This window comes from Haliaeetus albicilla, chromosome 11, assembly GCF_947461875.1.
Source record: "Haliaeetus albicilla chromosome 11, bHalAlb1.1, whole genome shotgun sequence".
Taxonomy (NCBI): domain Eukaryota; kingdom Metazoa; phylum Chordata; class Aves; order Accipitriformes; family Accipitridae; genus Haliaeetus; species Haliaeetus albicilla.
Genome location: NC_091493.1, coordinates 42592355 through 42611485, shown reverse-complemented (window position 1 = coordinate 42611485; position 19131 = coordinate 42592355). Strand labels below are relative to the sequence as shown.

The following is a 19131-nucleotide window of genomic DNA, read 5'->3' as shown; positions in this document are numbered from 1 at the left end:
GAGATTATGGACTTCCGAGAGCACGGCAGCCTGAGCCCACCGGAGGAGCAAGCAGGGCTGGCTCGAGCCTTGGGTAAGACCAAATTATTGCCTTTGCCGGTGATTAAACCACTGCGCCGGAGACAACGGTGGCAGTGGCTCCCCGGACCCACTGCGTGAGGGGGCCGCCTCCATTCCTGTGCCACAGTGGGTATCAGGAAGAGGTGCCGAATTCTTGACACAGGGTGGGGCGTTTGAGGAGACACCCTTGAACGCAGTGAGAAGGTTCATGGTGTGACGGTTCACAGCAAGGGCCAGTGGGGACTTCCTGGCGTAGATAATCCTCATGGCTCTTGGGCAATTTCCCAGCCCGGCCAGATCCTGCCTGTAACTACAGCACTCCTCAAAACCATAAGAAAATTAAACAGGGATAGTGGCTTCAGTTTACTCACCTTTCTGGGAAAGGTGGAGTGGCGTTTGCAAGGCTGGGAACACGCAGGTGTCGTCCCAAGGGAACTGAGGGTGCGGAGCAGCTCCTGCTCCCAAATATTCCGGCACCTCTCTGGTGCAGCCAGCTGCCAGATCGCATCTCTTAAACCAAAGCTGTGGGGCAGCAGGGGTTTGAGCTACAAAACTGCCCCTTTTCCAACAAAAATAATACCGGAGCTGCCGCTTTAGCTCCTTTAAGCAGTGCTGGAAACAGCTGGAGCCTTATCAGTTATTGCCCTGGTGCCGTTTGGCCATGTGCGTTTTGCATGTGTGTAAATGCGCCTCCTCCGGGCGCGGCGCAGTTAGTTGAATAAACTTTGCACCTTGCACCGGTGTTTCTCGTTCTCTGGGGGCTGGTGGCAGAGCTGGACCCAAACTCCGTGCGGTAACACCCCAACCGGCGCTTGTTCTGCCACCGCCGGTGAGGCCGCGATGAGTCAACAGCCCAAGCAAAGCCGGGCTTGAGCCGGTGTTTTGGGATGGTGACGCTTCCCTCCCCGGCACACCGGGACGAGAGGGGATGGTGGGGGGTTCGTGCCAGTGGCCAGCCCAGGTGCGGTGTTGGCACCAGGAGAAACAAGACAATTGGCGAGTTGCTCCGGCTGGCTTCAGCCTTTTATTATAAATATCAGCTATAACTTAATGCAGGCACAGCTTTACTGCCGGTGGGGTCCTGGACCACCACGACCAGCTGGCTCAGAACAACAACAAAAAAATCAATAATACTACTAATAACATTAAAAAGATCTAATGAAGTGAAGTGGCTGGTCCAGCGAGCAAAGCTCTCAGCTCCAGCAGTGCAAACCAGCTGGTGACTCAAAATGGGGGGGTGGAAACCGTCCCCGGTAGGGGTGGGGGGTCCCCGAGAGACCCGAGGTTTGGAGACGGCCCCAAGCGGCTGCTTGAGAGCCGGAGACTGGCCGGAAAGTCACCGGAGGGGATGAAGCTGGCGAGTCTCGGCGCAGCAGTGGGGGCAGCGGTACCCGCCACTGGGACTGTGGGATGGCTCCAGTGCCCGGCAGCCCCGGCACAGCTCGGCCCTCCAGCCGCGGCTAGCGGTGGCACGTTGTCTTCGGCTCCTGGAAGCCAGGCCAGAGCTTCAGCAGCTGCTGGGGCTCGTAGTGATGGACCATCACCAACCGGGAGAACCGGCACTTCTCGTACTTGATCCAGTACATGTTGAAGACGCCCCAAGGGCTGTCGGTGACACTGATGCCCAGCGCGTGCAGGCAGATGCCCATGAAGACATCCTCCATGTTGATGACAGACAAAGTTTGGGCGACACCGTAGATTTTGCTTGCCAAATCCCCGGAGAGGACGTAGCCGGGTCCGCCGCAGTAGGGCGGGTAGGTGTTGTTGGGGTAGACCTCGTGGGGCACGTACCACTTGTAGCCCTTGTTGCGCAGCGGCCCCGTGTTGCGGTAGATGTAACCGGTCATGAAGTTCTTCTTGGGGGGAATGAGGAATTGCCGTACCAGGTAACCCAGGTTGAGGAAGACGTCGCGGTCGGCCTTCACCACGTAGCTGGCGTTGGGGCAGTGCTTGCTCACCCACTCCATGCCCATCAGCGTCTTCAACGTCAGGTTGTTGTAGGTGTCCAAGAAGTCTTGCTGGAGGATGTCGTGGTGGAGAAGGCTCTCCTCCTCCAGCACCGGCCGCAGCTCCTGCCGGAACACCGGGTGAACGCCGAGGAGGAAGAGACGGAGGATGGAGACCCCCGGCACCGAGCTTTCGTTGCCCCAGGTTTGCCGGATGGCGCTCCTGCCGGCCGTGTCCCCCGGCTCCGTCACCACCAGCAGCACCAGGAAGGGCGTCTGGTCCTGGCACTTGTGGGGCTCATTGAGGAGGAAGCGGTACGGGTAAGGGTAGGGGGGCTGCAGCCGGTGCTGGGTGGGGGGTGGCTTGACCATGGCGTTGCCGCGCCTGCCCGCCACTCCCTGGTGCCAGTGGAAACCCGGCCCGGCTGGGCGCTGCCGATCGGCGGCATCTCCGCCAGCCAGGGCGGGGGTGGTGGTGACGGGTTCTTCGGCGAAGCGCTGCACCCGCAGCCCCAGCAGCGCCAGCGACACCAGGAAGGGCAGCAGCATCAGGCGTGGGCTCAGCTGGCACTTCATGGCTCCGGCTGCGGGGGGAAAAGCCGGCACCTCAGAGCTATGGTCTACCCAATGCTCCCTCGGCACCCAAAACCCCCCCCCTCAGCTCGCTTAGCGCCCACCCGGCCGCTCGCTTGGCAACCACCCAAGGTTGCCTCTGCACCCACCCAGCTGCTCTCTCCTTGCCCACCCAGCCGCTCGCTCAGCACCCAAAACCTGCTTGCTCTGCCTGCCGGGGCCCCTCTGCCCCCCCCCCCACATTTCAGGGTATCTCACGGTGCCGGGGGCCGCACTGGGTGCCCCCAGCCCCGTCAGCGTCCCCTCGCCCACCCTGGCACAGCCTGGGGCTGTCTCGGCGCAGCCGCAGCAGGGGCTGGGTGCTGATAAGAGGTGCCGGGTGCGATAAGGCAGGGAACGCGCTGGCGGTGCTGTGGGTGCCCCCCCCACCGGGGCCGGCGCAAATGCCGCGACGGTGAAGGGACCCCGAGAGCTGCCACGGCCCCCGGCCCAGTGACGGTCCTCACCTGGGGTGGGCGCAATGGGGGGGGAGGGAGTGGGGGGGGCACAGAGGGGTCGGGGGCACCCCGTGAGGGCAGGGGGGTGCCCGGGCTGGGGTGCCGAGCTGCCCGCAGCCCCCCTGGGGTCCCAGCTCTGCCTCCCCCCCAGCCAGTAAAACCAGTAAAACCAGTTGGGGGTCCTGCTGCTTGTCCCCGGCCCGGTGGGAGCCGTGGGGATCCTGGGGCCAAGACCCTAGCTCTGCCCAGTTCTCCCAGTTCCCCTCAGGTGCAGCTCACAGCTCTGCCCAGTTCTCCCAGTTCCCCTCGGGTGCAGCTCCCAGCTCTGCCCAGTTCTCCCAGTTCCCCTCAGGTGCAGCTCCCAGCTCTGCCCAGTTCTCCCAGTTCCCCTCGGGTGCAGCTCACAGCTCTGCCCAGTTCTCCCAGTTCCCCTCGGGTGCAGCTCCCAGCTCTGCCCAGTTCTCCCAGTTCCCCTCAGGTGCAGCTCACAGCTCTGCCCAGTTCTCCCAGTTCCCCTCAGGTGCAGCTCCGGGCTCTGCCCAGTTCCCTTCGGGCGCAGCTCCTGGCTCTGCCCAGTTCTCCCAGTTTGCCCCAGGGGGCAGCTGCCAGCCCTGCCCAGGGCTTTCCAGTTCACTCAGGTTGCAGCGCTCAGCCTTTCCCAGTTCATCCCAGTTCCCCCGTGGTGTGCAGCACTCAACCTTTCCCAGTTCATCCCAGTTTCCCCAGAGTGCAGCTCCCCTCCCTGCCCAGTTCTCCTCATTTTTCTCATGACTTCTCTTGCTGCAGCTCCCAGCCATTCCCAGTTGCTCCCAGTCGCCACTCCCAGCCCTTCCAGATCGATCTTAGTTCCCCCTTGGGGTGCCACTCCCAGTCCTTCCCAGTTGCTCCCAGTTCACCCCAGGTGCTGCTTCCGCCCTTTCTGGTTGCTCCCAGTGACTCCCAGTTCACCCCAGGTACCGCTCCTGCCCTTCCCAGTTGCTCAGAGTGACTCCCAGTTCACCCCAGGTGCTGCTCCCACCCTTCCCAGTGGCTCCCACTTCACCCCAGTTGCTCCAGCGGCTCCCAGTTCACCCCAGTGGCCACCCCCAGTGGTTTGCAGTTGCTCCCAGTTCACCCCAGGTGCTGCTCCCACCCTTCCCAGTGGCTCCCACTTCACCCCAGTTGCTCCAGCGGCTCCCAGTTCACCCCAGTGGCCACCCCCAGTGGTTTGCAGTTGCTCCCAGTTCACCCCAGGTGCTGCTCCCACCCTTCCCAGTGGCTCCCACTTCACCCCAGTTGCTCCAGCGGCTCCCAGTTCACCCCAGTGGCCACCCCCAGTGGTTTGCAGTTGCTCCCAGTTCACCCCAGGTGCTGCTCCCACCCTTCCCAGTGGCTCCCACTTCACCCCAGTTGCTCCAGCGGCTCCCAGTTCACCCCAGTGGCCACCCCCAGTGGTTTGCAGTTGCTCCCAGTTCACCCCAGGTGCTGCTCCTGCCCTTCCCAGTTGCTCCCAGCGGCTCCCAGTTCACCCCAGGTGCTGCTCCCGCCCTTCCCAGTTGCTCCCAGTGACTCCCAGTTCACCCCAGTTGCCTCTCCCAGTGGCTCCCAGGTGCTGCTCACCTGCCCGTCGCTGCCAATGGGGCCGGGGAGCCTGGCAACGGCAGAAATTGCCAAACGTGGGTGACGCAGCCCCGAGCACCCCACCCCGTCCACAAACTTCCTCCCCGCGGCTGCCCCGGCCACGCGCCCCGGCTGACGCACGGCACCGGCCACGACACCTCCGGCCCCCCCGCCCACCGTGGGGCAGGGGACGGGGGTCCCGGTCCCCCCCGAGCCGCCGCGGGGGCAAGGGGAGGGGGAACAGCCCGAATTTGGGGGGTTTTGAGCTGAAAATAGCGTCGGTGGGTGCAAGGGGGGGGACCAGCTCCCGCACCCCCAAAGGATCACGCATCTGAGCTCCGAGACCCCCAACGCGGACCCATGCGTCCGGGCTTGCGGACCCCCTCCGAGGTGTGAGACCCCCAAACTGGACCCACGTGTCCGACCCCCGGGACCCTGAAGGACCCGCACCTCCAAGATCTGAGACCCCCCCTCAATGCAGCCCCCCCACCACATGCCTGAGCCCCCCCAGGCCCCCCAAAGGACTCCCAGATCCAACCTCCCCCCCTCCCCAACACAGACCCACACATCCCAGCCCTCAGCCCCCCAACACGCACCAGTGAGACCTCAGGGTGGTGGTGGGGGGTGTCACAGCCTGTTGGGGAGCACCTTGGGGGGGGTCCCCAAAAACTCACGCCGCTTCCCCACCTCCAGCCACGTGTCGGGCGCCGGGTTGATGGGGACAAAGGCCACCACCGCGCAACGCTTGGGGACATCGCCCATGGTGGGGGGGGTCCCTGGAGTCCCCGTCCCCAGGACCTGGGTGCGGGGGGGCTGCAGCACACCTGAGCCCCTACCTGCGCCCACTGACCCTATTTAAACCCAACCCAGCCCCTTCCCCTTCTCCCAGCCGGATCCTGCCCCAATTCAGCCCCTCGCCTTGGTGGACCCCCAGGGTGGTACCCAGCTCTGCCCCCCCGCCCCTCCACACACGCAGGGTCTTTGGGTGGGGGGGAATGAGCCCTGGGGGGACCCCAGAGTTTTGGGGGTAGGGGCCCGGCAGCCGGGTTTGTGGCACGGCGGGGGCCCACGTGTGTCACGGTGACGACAACAGGACGGATCCGGGGCGTGATGTTGGTGACGGTGGAGAAGGTGCTGATGGAGGAGCAGAGTCGGAGACAATTGAGGTCCTGTGTCCCCCGTGTCCCCCACCACCCCGGCCCCCTCCTGCCTCCCCGTGTCCCCCATCACCCCGGTCCTCTCCTGCCTCCCTGGGACCCCCGAGCACCCCCCGGTCCTCTCCTGCCTCCCTGGGACCCCCGAGCATCCCCCGGTCCCCTCCTGCATCCCTGGGACCCCCGAGCACCCCCCGGTCCCCTCCTGCATCCCTGGGACCCCAAAATATCCCCAGTTTCCCCCTTCCCTGCACCCCCAGGTCCCCTCCTCTGCATCCCCAGAGCCCCCCCAACCCTAGTCCCTGGGACCCCAGAGCATCCCCAGGACCCCAGAGGGTCCCCAGAGTCCCTTCTGCATTCCTGGGTCCCCGAAGCGTCCCCAATTTCCCCCCACTGCACCGCCAGACCCCCAGTCCTCTCCCTTGGTCCCCTCCCAGGACCCCAGAGCATCCCCCGGTCCCCTCCTGGGACCCCCAAACATCTCCCTGATCCCCCCCCAGGTCCCTGGGACCCCTGAGCATCCCCAGAGCCCCTTCTGCATTCCTGCATCCCCAGAATGTCCTCAGTTTCCCCCCCCCCGCACCCCCAGACCCCCTCCTCCGCATCCCCAGACCCCCATCGCCCCTACTCTTCTCCCTCAGTCTCCCCCCCAGGTCTCTGGGTCCCCAGAGCACCCCCAATCCCCTCCTGAGACCCCAGAGCATCCCCCAAATCGCCGGTTCTCCAGCCGTGGGCTCCACCAGACCCTGGGCTCTCTGAGCCGCCCCCCCCCAGGCAGCACCAGACGTGTCCCACCAACACCGTGCACCCCAGGACCCCCCCCTGCCCAGGACCGTGAGCCCCCCGCTCTCACCCTGCCCAGGGACAGCGCAGCCCCGAGGGGGCACCGAGCCCCTGCCGTGGGCAGACAGCCCCCCCAGACCCATTTGGGGCCCCCCCAGACCCATTCAGAGCCACGCAAGCCGCCGTTCCCACCAAGAAATTTTATGCGGCTGCGGCAGCCGCCCCCTCTTAAAAAAAGACCAAAGTAGTAAAAAAAACCCACAAAAAAAGTATAAAAATATACATATGGAAAGAATAAAACCGTCTGTGGGGGGGGAAACGGGGGCTGCCAGGGCGCTCGGCCCCTCCGTTGTCCCCGGGGATGTGGGGGTGGGTTGCGGGGGGGGGGGGGTCCCCATCAGTCCAGGGTGATGCCGACAGTGGCCAAAGCCTCCACCACCCAGGGGGGGACCCGCTCCCGCGCCCCGTACATGGTGCTCATGAACTCCCGGACGAATTCGGGGAAGCGCTGGGCCAGGATGCTCTCCCGGATGGAGCCCATCAGGTTCAGCTGTGGGAAAGCGTGGGGAAAGGTGGGGGGGGGTTAAAGGGGAGGCTGGGCCCCCCCCGCCCAGTGCTGTCACGGCCCCCCCCGGACCCCCAGCCCCACCTGGTAGGCGATGTTGTGGATGGTGAGGTGGTGCAGGGCGGCCGTCTCGCTGCGGATCAGGGCGTGCAGGTACGCGCGGTTGTGCCTGGATGGGGGGCACAGAGATGGGGGGGGGGGTCAGATCCCCATCCTGGCTCCCCCCCCCCCATTTCCCACCCACCCACCGCTGGCACGTGGGGCAGTCGCAGTTCTCGTCGATGGGACGGAAATCTTTGGCGAATTGTTTGTTCTTCAGCTGCAGCGAACCCCAGGGGACCAGCGCCGAGCCGAAACGCTGTGGGGAGGGGAGGGGGGGTCAGGGTTGAGGGTCCCCCCACCCAGGGGGGGTCGTGTGTGTGTGTGTGTGTGTGTCCCAGCCCCCCCCCAGAGCCTCTTACCGCCGTCCGGGTGGGGAAGACGCAGTCGAACATGTCGCAGCCCAGAGCGACGCAGACCACCAGGTCGGTGGCATAGCTGCGGAGGAGAGCGGGGACTGAGCTGGGGGGGGGGGGGCTGAGCCCCACATCCCCCCCCACGGGACCTACCCCACGCCCATCAGGTATCGGGGCTTGTCCCAGGGCAGGCGGTCGGTGCTGAGCTTCACCATCCTCCAGAAGCGGTCCTTCTCCTCGCCCCCGCTCAGGCCCCCGATGGCGAAGCCGGGGACGTCGCGACGGGTCATTTCTGGGGGGGGGGACACACACATGGGATGGGGGCTGCGAGCACCCCATGGACCCCTCCGACCCCATCCCCCCCAAGGAGCCTGGCGGCAGGGGGCAGGAGGTGGATGGGGAGCAAGAAGAAGATGGGAAATGGGGGGAATGTAGGGAGCAGGAGGAAGATGAGGAGCGGGAGGAAGATGGGGAATGGGAGGGTGAGGGGGAGCAAGAAGGTGAGGGGTGGGAAGAGGATGAGGAGTGGGAGGAAGATGGGGAGTGGGAGGGTGAGGGGGAGCGGGAGGAGGATGAGGAGCAGGTGGAAAGTGGGGAGGGGGAGGAAGATGGGGAATGGGAAGCTGATGGGGAGCTGGGGGAGGATGAGGAGTGGGAGGAAGATGGGGAATGGGGGGACCAGATGAGGAGTGGGAAGAAGGTGGGAAGCCAGAGGAGGATGAAGAGCAGATGGGGAATGGGAAGAAGGTGGGAAGAGGGAGGAGGATGAAGAGCAGATGGGGAATGGGGAGAAGGTGGGAAGAGGGAGGAAGGTGAGGAGCAGGTGGAGGACGGGGAATGGGAAGAGGATGAGGAGGAAGGCAGGGTGGGGGAGGAAGATAGGGAGCAGGAGGACAATGAGGAGCAGGAGAAAGATGGGGAATGGGGGCAGACGGAGTGGGAAGAGGATGAGGAGTGGGAGGAAGATGAGGAGCAGGTGGAGAATGGGAAGACGATGGGGAGCGGGAGGAAGGCAGGGAGGGGGAACACGGCTGCGCTACCTTCCAGGCACTTGGTGCGCAGGGCCGGATCCAGCCCCCCCTGGATGATGGCGAAGAGCTTCTGCTGCTCGGGGCGGCGGTTGGCGGCGATGCAGCGGTCAAGCCAGCGGACGGACCTGGGGGGAGGACGGGGGGGTCAGGGTGTGGGGGTCCGGGGGGGTCTGGAGGGGTCTGGGGGGATCTGGGGGGGTCCCAGACCTGTGCATGGCCTCCTCGACCCGCGGCCCCGTCGTGGTGCTGCTCACCACGTCGTCCAGCTGCATCATGATGTCAGCGCCTGGGGGGGGGTGAGGAAGGGTGGGGGGATGTCCCAGAACATCCCCCCCCCCCCGCATTTTGGGGTTCAGCCCCCCCCCCGTGGACTCACCCAGGGCGTTCTGGATCTCGATGGACTTCTCAGGGCTGAGCAGGATCTCGTCCCCGCCATAGGGGGAGCGGAAGCGGACCCCCTCCTCCGTCACCTCTGACAGCTCCACCAGTGAGACCATCTGGAAGCCCCCGCTGTCCTGGGGGGGCACAGGGGAGGTGTTGGGGGGACCCCAATAATGGGGGGCTCAGGGGTGGTGGGGGGGTGATGCCCCACGTCCCTGGCGCAGGGGGGGCTGGTGGATTGGGAGTCCCGGGGCTGCAGGGTTGGGGTCAGGGGAGCTGGGGGTCCCTGGGTGGGGGTCCTGGGGGTGTCTCCCCCCCCCTCAAGTGGGGTCCTGGGGGTGCCGTTGCCTCCAGGTGGGGGTCCTGGGGCGGGGGTGTCCCCCACAGGTGGGATCCTGGGGGTCTGCCCCCCCGCAGGTGGGGGTCCTGGGGGTCTCTCGCCCCCCTGAAGTGGGGTCCTGGGGCTGTGCGTCCCCCAGGTGGGGGTCCTGGTGGTCTCCCCACCCTCCAGGTGGGGGTCCCGGCCCCCCCTCACCGTCAGAAGGTTGTGGGGCCAGTCCATGAAGCCGTGGAGACCACCGGCGCGCTGCACCAGCTCCGGGCCCTGCGGTGGAGGGGGGGTGTCACATCGGGGGGGGGCCCAGCCCAGGGCCATGGGGACCCCCCAGGGGGCGGAGCTAGCGCGCACGGGGGCGGGGCCATGCAGGGGGCGGGGCCACCCCGAGTCCGCTCTCCCATGGGCACAGGTGGTCCGAGCCCCCCGGGGCGGGGCTATCCCAAGGGGCGTGGCGTGGCCACCGAAGGGGGCGTGGCCTTCCTCAGGGTTCCCTCTGAGACTTTTAAGGGCACAAGGGGGCGTGACCCGCCCGGGTGCGGGGGTGGTGGTGTCTACGGGGGGCGTGGTCATCGACGGGGAGGCGTGGTCATCCCGGGAGCGGGGGCGTGGCCACCGGGGAGGCGTGGCCTTCTTCAGGGTTCCCTCCGGGACTTTTAAGGGCAAAAGGGGGCGTGACCCTCCCGGGAGCGGGGTCTGCGGAGGCGTGGCCATCGAGGAGGGGGCGGGGTCCTCCGGTGCCCGATGCTCGCCGGTGTCTGCGGGCGGGCCTGGCCCCGGTTCGCCCCTCCCGGTTCCCCCCTCCCCTCCCTCCCGGCCCCCGCCGCGGCGGCGCTCACCGGCCGCGTGCCCAGGTGGTAGGTGTTGCCGAGGCAGATGCGGCAGCCGAGGGCGGCGAGCTGGGCGGCCGTGACGCCTTTGGCGGTACCGCGGGTACCCACGGGCATGAAAACGGGGCAGGGAACGGGGCCGTGCGGCAGCCGCAGCTCGCCGGCCCGCGCCCGGCTCCGCCCGCACTCCGCCGTTATCCGCAGCAGCGGCGCCGGGCCCGGCCCCACCGCCCTGGGCGCCGCCATCTTCCCGCTCTCCCACGTGACCCGCGCTTCCGGCCGCCGCCGCGTCCCGCCGGAAGTAGCCGTAACCGGGGGCAACGCGGCCGCCATGTTGGGGCTTCGGCCTCCGCGCTGGGCCTCGGCGGGGGCGCGGAGGGGGGGGAAATCCCTCCTCCGGCCCCCGTGTCCCCCGGGGAGAGCCCCCTCCTTTCCTCCTCCCCGTGATCCCCGGGAGAGCCCTTTCTCCTCCCCGCCGCGGCTAGCCCCAGCCTCTGCTCTCCTGTCCCTTGGGAGGGCCCCCTCCCCTGGTCCCTATGTCCCCCAGGGAGAGCCCCCTCCTCTGCCTCCCTCGTCCCGGGGAGAGTCCCCTCCCCTGGTTCCTAAGCCCCCCAGGGGAAGCCCCCTCCTCTGTCCCCTTGTCCTCGAGCAGAGCCCCCTCCCCTGGTCCGTAAGCCCCCCCAGGCAAAGCCCCCTCCTCCGCCTCCCTGCCTCAGTTTCCCCTCACACAACAGCTCCGTCCGTCTCCTCGGGATCCTCTGTGCCAGCTGCACCCAGGATTTCAGCCCGGGGTGCCTCCTCATCGGGACCATCAAAGCCCCGAGCAGGTCTGAGCATGGGGAGACCCCCCCCTCCCTTTACCCCTTAGCACCCCATTTTCCCCCTAGGGCAGGTCCTGGACAGTGTTGAGGCCCAGCGGGGTCCAGGCACCCCACGTCAGGTCAGTGGAGGGTCCGGCACGGGTAGGAGCAGCAGCTCGGGCCTCGCATGGGAAGCCCGAGCTGGGGAAATATTCCCTGTTTTGATATAATTGACTGTTTCTGTTTTTCCAGACTCTGCCATAATCTGCTCCTGGCGCGAGGGAGGCGAGCGTGCCGGCTCAGTGCGTGGGAACCCGCCCGTCTAAAGGAGGTAACCTCCCCTGGGAAGAGCTATCAGTTCCCAAAACGGGTATACGGTTCTCTATAGGGGAGCTCGGCAGAGAGTTTATGACTGCACTCTTTGGGGGGGGGGGGGGCTCTGCCTTCCCAGTCAGACCATCTGCTGGGATGGGGGACCTGAACTGGTAAGGGGGAGCTGGGGAGGGGAAGGGACCAGGGGCCTGCCCCGAGCTGGTTTGGCACACCAGGAGCATCCTGTTAGAAATTATCTAAAACCAAATTAAAACGGCCTGCAGGAACAATCCAGAAAGCCCCGGCGCTGTCCTCTGTGATGAGGAGGGCTCAGACAAGAGGCTGAGGTGCAGAAACAGCCCCCCAGGCGGGGGCGGGGGGCTTGGCCATAACACCACACTGGGCTGCAGCCCGCTGGATGTTGCGGGCAGCCCTGCCTGTACCGCTGCCCTGCCATCACCATGGCTGCTGTGTGCCGTGGGGCTGTCCTGGGATCCCTGGCGATCTCATTATAGCGTTAACGAGCCAGATGAGGGACGGATGCTCAGGGAAGCAGAGGCACGCTGCAGCCTGGGCTCCGATGGAGCTGTGGCTTCTGGATGAATCCCCCCCAGAGCTGTGTCACCTGCGCCTGGGTCAGCAGAGCCTGGAGCAGCCTGGCCTGCCGGCAGCTGATCCCAGCCCCCCCCCCCACCCCCGCTCTCCCTCCTGAAACTGCAGGGTTTTTATCTCGGAAATCTCGTTGGGAATCTGGTAATCGACTCGCTGAGCGCAGCAAGGGATTTAATTACCCTTTCCCAGAGAGGGGAAGAGGAAGGGAAACAGCCGCTGGCCTCTCTGCAGCCTCCCACCCCACTCCTCCCTCCGCATCGCTGGGGACCGGCAAAACCACGCCGGTGGCTCCGTGCCACCGCGGGACCCTGGCTCCCTCCCTTCCTTGCCATCCCTCTCCCCGCCAGCAGCTCCCGTGGGGCAGCTCTGTCGTTTCGGAGCCAAACGGTTGAGTTCAGGTTACGGTAATGCCGTCGGGTTCAAATAACCCAGGGGACACAAATCTTCCCCCCCAACCTGCTGCGGTTGTGCCTGGGGGGGTGTAGTGGGGACAGACCCCCCCTCCCTCCCCGTTTTGGGGACGTGCTGCTGCTGGTACTCGGCTCCCCCCCTCCCTGTTGCGGGAAAGTGGGGGGCTGGGGACCAGCATCCTGGTCACAGTTCGGCTGTGTCTGAAACCGGCCGCGTCTCTTCCCAGCTGGTCCAAAATTGGAACAGGGACAGGTTTGGGAAATGCCGTCCCACCCGGGAGGTGGCTGCAACTGAGTTTTGGTGCTCAGTCACCCACGGGGACCCAGGAGTGGGGTTGGTGTGTCGTGTCCCCCCCCGGTGACCCCGGGACATTCCGGTGGTGCCGTGAGCCCTGGGGCTGGATGGGAGGGTCGGTGCTGGCCACGCCGGTGCTGCAGTGACCGGAGCTGTGACAATCCGCATCTTCTCCTTCCCTTTCCCAGCTGGAAGATGGATGTGGTGCATCCCGGCCGGACCGAGCCCCTGGCCCCACGGCAGCCGGAGGTGCAGGAACGACCGAACCGGCGGATGGTGGATCGGCTGAGCCCAGAGCTCCGGATGGAGAAATACATCCTACTGAGCATGGACGGGAAGCTGCTGGGACCAGAGCTGAGCCGGATCCGGAGCGGTAGGGATGCCAGGAGGGAGGGTTTCCCCCTGGGAAAGGTTGGGGGCAGTCCCCCAGTTCAGGCTCTGGGGTTGCGGGGGTCAGCTCTCACCCTGCCTGGATTTGGAAGGTCCCTGTCACCCCGAAATCCAGGCACCGCTGCCCTGGGAGCATGGCGTGGCGCTGCCGCCGGGTGTTTTTTGGGGTGCCGCAGGATTCTCCACTCCCTGAATCGCGAGAGGAGCCCCGGCGGGAGTCTGGGGGGCTGGCCGGGGGCTGACGGTGCCTCCCCCCCGACTCCGCCACCTCTCCCTGCCCCAGAGATGGCTCTGCCGCTGGAACGCCCGGACTCTGACCTACCCCAGGACCTGCCCTCTGGCTACCTCTGCCGCCAGCGCCGTTCCCTGCCCACCTTCCCGCTGCCCCCCGGCCCCCAGACCCCCGCCGAGCTCAGGTAGGTGATGCCGACGGCACCTCCCGGCGACGGGGTCCCGGCGATGGCTGCCCGTGCCCCCTGCCCCTGACACCCTCCCCGTCTTTTCCAGGAGCAGCTCGGACGTTCTCTGCGCTGGCCGGTTCCCGGCGGGACTCAGCCGGTTGGTGACCGGTATGCAGACCCCGGTCTCGCCGCGACGCCGCGGCAGCCCGCCAGCACCGGAGAGCGGCTGGGGAGGCGCAGGGCGGTGAGGGGAGCCCCCTCCCCGCTCCGTGCGGGGCGAGGGTGTGAAATAAAGACACCCCCCCTCCTTCAAGGCGACTGCCGTGGCCGGGCTTTTGGTGCTGGGGGGTCCCGCGGGGGGCGAGGGGGTGGGGGTGGGTCCGGTCCCGGGGCCTCGCCTCGAGGGCTGCTGCCGGCAGCGTGCGCGTCTACACTGGGTTCTACGGTCACTGGGCTGTGCCCGGGAAGGGCGGGGGAAAGACCAAAGCAGCCAATCGGTTGGCAGGGATTGTTGATCGGCATCCGGCTAGGCGAATCGCGAGAGGGGTTTTTTTCCCCCTCCCCGCCCGGCTTCCCTCCGAGTCGCTTCTTCGGCTGGGTTGGTCGATCTGGGGGAGTGGCGGGTGCGCTGTCCAATGAAAGGGAGGGCGGGTGGGGAGAGGCGAATGAACTCGTCGGTCTCCTTCGGGTGGCGATTCGCTAGCTTTCCGGAGCGGCAGTCGTCTCTGCCAATGAAATGGCAGGAGCCCTGTCGGGGGCCGGGAGCTACAGCGGCACCGCCTCAGCTGACAAGCCAGCTCCACCTCCCATTGGCTGCTAGGGATGAGCGGCGCGGTGGGCGGCCAATGGAGCGGTAGAGAAGGGGCGTGGCTTCCCCTCTCTCACCCTCCCTGCCGACTGACAGCCCGCTGCTCCGTTCCGCTCGGCTAGTTCCTCTGATGGGCGGCCGAGCCGGCCAATGGCCGCGCGGCCTGAAGGGAACGGGGCGGGCCCGGCGGAGCGGCGCCCCGGGGGTGTCGCCAGTGCCGGATGAGGAGACTCGGAGGGGAAGTTTGGTCGCCGCCGCCGCCGCGGGCCCTGTGAGGAGGAGCCGCCGCCGGGAGAGCGGGAGCGTGGTCCCGTCCCCTCCTCCCCTCCCCGCGCCGCCATGGGGAACCGGGGCATGGAGGAGCTGATCCCGCTGGTGAACAAGCTGCAGGACGCGTTCAGCTCCATCGGGCAGAGCTGCCACCTCGACCTGCCGCAGATCGCCGTGGTGGGCGGGCAGAGCGCGGGCAAGAGCTCGGTGCTGGAGAACTTCGTGGGCCGGTGAGTCGCGGGGCGGCGGTGAGAGGCGGGCGGGGCGGACGACGACGGCGCCGTCGCCGCCGTTGCCGCTTGCCCGCCCGCCCGGCGCTGCGCCACTGGCGTAAGCGCGCTTCGTGAATCCCGCTGGCGTAGGGCGCGGCCGCGGCCTGAGGGACCCCGCGCGCCTCGCCGCCTTCTACACAAACTGCGCAGCGCCCCGCCGGCCCGCTCCCCTCGCTGCGCCGTGCCTTACGCACTTGGCGTAAGGCGCGCCCCCCCCCGGGGCGGGCGGGGAGCGGGTCACCGGCGGACCCTTACGCCAGCGGCGCAGGCGGGGGCTCGGGCCGTGGCTGGCGCGCGCGGCGCTGGCGTAAGGGGGCTCTGTGAATACGGCGGGGAGCCGGGGATGCCGGGCCATGGCAGGTGCAGGCCCGCTGCACCGGGGCCCCCGCACCGTCCCGGCCCCACCAGCGAGACGGCGGCGATGCCGCGACCGTGGAGGATGCTGCCGGGCAGGTGAACCTGCCACGGGCCTCCCGCCCGCCGTGGAAGCTCGTCCCGGTGCGTGTCGGTGTCTCCGGATTCTCCTGGGATGCCCTGGGAATGCTGCCCGGCGGGAGCGGGTGATCCCGAACCCCCCAGCAGGATGCTGAACCGGAGAGCTGGCAAAGCAGGAGCGCATCCTTTCACCCGTCTCGCTCCCCATCATCATCCTCGGCGCGAGCGCGGTTGCTCGCCAGCTTACGCCGTAAAGATGCTTCTGTTTCTAGGCTCATAGCGTCAGGCCCCGCGGTCGTTCTGGCGGCTGGGTTTCGGCGGCCTGCTCATGTTGGGGATGTGTGCCCTCGAGATAGGGCCGAGCTCTCGGTCAGAGGTGTCGGAGCCTTGCTACAGGGCCGGTCGGCACGGACGGGATAAGGCAAGGCCACAGGCTTGATACCCAGCCCGGGGTGTGAAGGGTGGGGAGGAGAACATGTCCGGCCTGATAACAGTGGGGAGCAGAGCTGATTTCACCCCACACTACTGCTGCGGGGTTTAAAAAATCTTGCCGGGTGCTTTCGAAATCCACCGTAATTGCTAATAACTTCTGCTTCTGCACCAAAACGCCATAAGCAGAGTTGCTTCTTCAGCCTTCTTGACCTTTTGTCTCTCCCCCTCTGCCTTTATGGGGATGGCGGTGCTGGTCAGGCGATTAATGGCTTGGCTCTGGGCTGGTCTTCATTTCCTCGGGTGCCTGCTCCGTCCATGGGGTAAGGAGCTGTCGTCATCGCTGGATTCCTGCTGCTTTGTTCCCGTCCTCGCCTGTCCCTTGATCTAGGGCTGCTTCTTTCTCCATCTGCATCACACGACGGGGTTCCCATCCCGGCTGGGGCGGATGCTGTAATATTAACAATAGCAGCCTTCCTGTGACGTCATTCCATCCTGACACAGGCCGGTGCGGATCTTGTCACTGACAAAACGGCGGCAGCTCAGTCCCGCTCTTCCACGGCACCTATGTTAACCTTAATGATCCCCAAAAAAGCAGGCCAGACAGTTTTTCCGATGTTTTGGGCTGGTTTTGGAGTTGCGGTTGCTGCGGAGACATGCCAGTGGTTCCCTTTCTCTGTAGAAAAGCATAATTCGAAAGCATCGCCTGAGTTTTCCCCACTGTTGTGCTTTCCGCCCTTGGATTTTTTCGCTTGTGTAATGGTTTTCCGAGTGGTGAGGTCAGGATCCAGAGCCCGCTGTGCGCTCCATCACCTGACACGATTTGCCTCTTCTTTTATCCTCACGCGGGTCAGATTCGTAGCATGGATTCGTGGCCAGGGGTGCTTTTTCAGCCCGCTGTTGTTGGCGTGGGAGGGAGAGGAGGAGTTGGCTGGACCGGCGGAGCTCGAACTCCCCCAGACTAAACTCGCGTCTGGGCTTTGCCAAGCCTCGCTGCCATTGGGGTTGAAATGGTCGAGTTACTCCCCCTCCTAAATCACTGCCGGTGGAAATTTTGGCAGGCTCTAATTATGGTGCTGCTGGAAAACCGGCCCCGGTAATTAAAAATCTTTGTTTTGCAGCATTGAAGTCTCTGTCAGAAGGCTTTTAATAAGGGGTTAAGGAGCTCCGCAGACAGCCGGGGTCTGCCCAGGAGGGCTTTCTGTGAGGCTGAATCTGCGCAGTTGTAACCGGGAACCTTTTGCTCCCATCCCATGGCACAACTTCGTTCTGCAGCTCGTGTTAATAACCGCTAATTATGCATGGGGTGGAGTCTGCCCTGCCTTGGTGTCAGCAGTCTCCAACCCTCGGCTTGGTGGTTGCTGTCGTACCAGCGTGTCGGCATCTCCCACTCTTTGTAGTTGTTGTTTTCCCTGCACAGCTATTCAAATATTTGGGAATACGATAATGAGGAATATAGATTATTGTTACATGCTCTTATAACAGCTCTGTGTGATAATTTGGGGATTAATAGCCCGGAAACAGCTCACTTGTTACCAAGGTTGGGCAGGGACCGCCTGCTTATCTCGGCGCAGCACTCGATGCCGTTGCGGTACCCATCCTGGCGCTTGCAGTTGGGCGAAGCCCGTCGGGTTTTATCCCATGCCGGCGGCATCGAGTGTTTCTCCGGGATGGAGAGTGGTACGCCGATCGGCTGGGGATGAGCGCTGAGGCCTCCAGGCTGTTCTGACAATAAACCAGCCACACCACGTGAAGCTTGCTCTAGATTTCAAGCTGAATGCATCGAGCCTCCATGCACTGAGCTTGCGAGCTGTGTTTTATCCATGAGAGCTTTTCTGCCTGAAGCCGAGGGGCCGCTTCCGAGCGTGCAAATGCACGTCTGTGTAAAGGCACACACACGGATGGACCTGCTGCTGCTGTTGGGAAGGGAGCTGGGCTTAAAAAATGAAGCTGTCTCCGGCTGAGGAACCAGGCGTTGCTTGTGGAGTCGCATCTGGTGGTTTTAGTTTGCAAAACGTAACGGAAATGGGAAAGTTTCCACGTGGAGTGGTTTTCCTTACAGGAGCCACATGTAAGGTGTAGCTGCCTGGTGGGATGTCAGTGGCTGAAGGGTGGGAGACCCCTCGGTGAAGCCTTCGGCCTCTGTTTTTTTCAAGTTGGAGATGAATAAACAACACAGAGGAAATATGACCGTGCTTTGGAGCTCACTCAAATCTCTCCGGCCGCTCTGATTTCCCCTTACGGCAGGTCTTGCTGTTCCTGCATGCTAACGAAGGCTTCCCGAAGGGATGCAGGAGGCCTACCGTGCCAGCTAACTATGTTTCCTTCTGGAAACAGCTGGTTAGAAATGGGCAGTGGAGGCTATTTTTGCTGATCTCTCCCCCTTTTGTAGCAGTTTGACCTTTAATCTTGGCTTTTGGACCCATTAGGAAGGCGCAGGGCCGGCTGGATGCCTCCGTAGGAAGCCTGACTTCGAGCCTGGCATCCTGTCTCCCGTAACGAGCTGTGCCGTGTTCCGTGTTCTTCGGTGCTGTATCCCGGTCCCCTGCGTGCCACCAAGCCTCGGCTAGCGAGGTGGAGACGGGCAGGATGCAGAGGAGGCCGTTTCAGCTCGTCCCCCTGCCTTATCTTGCATCCCTATTGTGAGGAGCCACAGGGAAAGACATTGTTCCCTCTTCACAATAAGTAATTTTGGTTGATTGTGTTAGGGGTGAATGTGAACTGAGTGTTGACACTTGGATAAGGAGTCAGCGGGAGGTCTGGATCCCTGCTCTGTGAATTGCCCCGCTTAGGTGTTTTTTAACTGTTTCAAGAAGCCTAAAGACACCCATTCATACAGCCTGGTCTGGGGACGGGGCAGTCACACGTTACAGTGGTCCTTTCCGTGGCCTAAACGCACAAGAGAAGGGTTACGAGCCCCGCTGAGACCACCTGAGATGCCATCAGTCGTGCAAAAAGTCTGCCGAGGAGCCAGGAGTTGGGTTCAGCTGCCTGGAGCCCTCTAAATCTGTGAATTTTCTAGATGCTGGGCTTAAATTTATCTGTGGGGAAGGAATCTGTCTCACTGCTGCATCTGTTTCAGCGGGCGTCAAAATAGGTTGGTCTTGCTGTGTGAGGGGTCTGAAGCAACTCGATTCTCTCGTTGAGTGGGGAAAAGCACAAAGGGAAATCTAAAACACTGCATTAAAATTGCATTACTAGCTGTATTAAAAGCCGTCCCATTGACGTCCTGATGAAACGTGCATTGACCGACCCCTCTTTGGAGCCCTTGTCATGTCAGTACAAGCGTGCTAAAGGCGCCGAGCCTCCCCCGGCCCCGCTCCAGCTCTCGCAGCGACGCTCTGACAAACGGTGGCGTAAAAGACATTTTCAGAGCCGTATAAAACCCGGCCATTGAGCGCGGCGGCCGCTCGGACCAGGCTGACAATGGAGCCGTTGTGATCTGGGCGGTGGGGAGGCCCTCCCATCGGCAGCGTAGTCGAGGAACCA

The 19131-nt window shown here is 64.6% G+C and overlaps 3 protein-coding genes across 14 annotated transcripts in view; 1 reads left to right on the top strand and 2 right to left on the bottom strand.

The window, feature by feature from the left end:
- Positions 1-1093: 1093 nt before the first annotated feature.
- LOC138687643 (beta-1,3-galactosyltransferase 2-like) lies at positions 1094-2585 on the bottom strand. Its single transcript, XM_069795703.1, has one exon. It carries the CDS (start codon positions 2580-2582, stop codon positions 1521-1523), a length of 1062 nt encoding a protein of 353 aa, XP_069651804.1. The 5' UTR covers positions 2583-2585; the 3' UTR covers positions 1094-1520.
- Positions 2586-6707: 4122 nt separating this feature from the next.
- Positions 6708-10665, bottom strand: QTRT1 (queuine tRNA-ribosyltransferase catalytic subunit 1). The gene is made up of 10 exons (XM_069797466.1): positions 10218-10665; positions 9580-9648; positions 9040-9178; positions 8871-8949; positions 8673-8788; positions 7786-7924; positions 7639-7714; positions 7426-7535; positions 7262-7346; positions 6708-7162 (listed from the first exon to the last, which is right to left on the bottom strand). The coding sequence occupies exons 1-10, from the start codon at positions 10539-10541 to the stop codon at positions 7010-7012; spliced, it is 1290 nt and encodes a 429-aa protein (XP_069653567.1). The 5' UTR covers positions 10542-10665; the 3' UTR covers positions 6708-7009.
- A 3741-nt stretch (positions 10666-14406) lies between these two features.
- Positions 14407-19131, top strand: part of DNM2 (dynamin 2) — a 37117-nt gene continuing 32392 nt past the window's right edge. For 3 of the 12 annotated variants that reach the window (XM_069797461.1, XM_069797453.1, XM_069797451.1), the window contains exon 1: positions 14409-14736. In XM_069797461.1, coding sequence (XP_069653562.1) covers positions 14576-14736 — 161 coding nt within the window. In that variant the 5' untranslated portion in view covers positions 14409-14575. Of the gene's footprint in view, positions 14737-19131 lie in introns of all 12 variants that reach the window. The other 9 variants (XM_069797455.1, XM_069797456.1, XM_069797460.1 and 6 more) reach the window with 6 other exon arrangements.

Bases quoted from the DNA above. Each gene is read 5' to 3' on its own strand.
- LOC138687643 (XM_069795703.1), bottom strand. From the start codon at position 2,582: ATGAAGTGCCAGCTGAGCCCACGCCTGATGCTGCTGCCCTTCCTGGTG.
- QTRT1 (XM_069797466.1), bottom strand. From the start codon at position 10,541: ATGGCGGCCGCGTTGCCCCCGGTTACGGCTACTTCCGGCGGGACGCGG. The intron at 9,179-9,579 runs GTGAGGGGGGGC...GTGCCCCCCCAG, and splicing joins GGCCCCACAACCTTCTGACG to GACAGCGGGGGCTTCCAGAT. The intron at 7,715-7,785 runs GTAGGTCCCGTG...TCTCCTCCGCAG, and splicing joins CGATACCTGATGGGCGTGGG to CTATGCCACCGACCTGGTGG.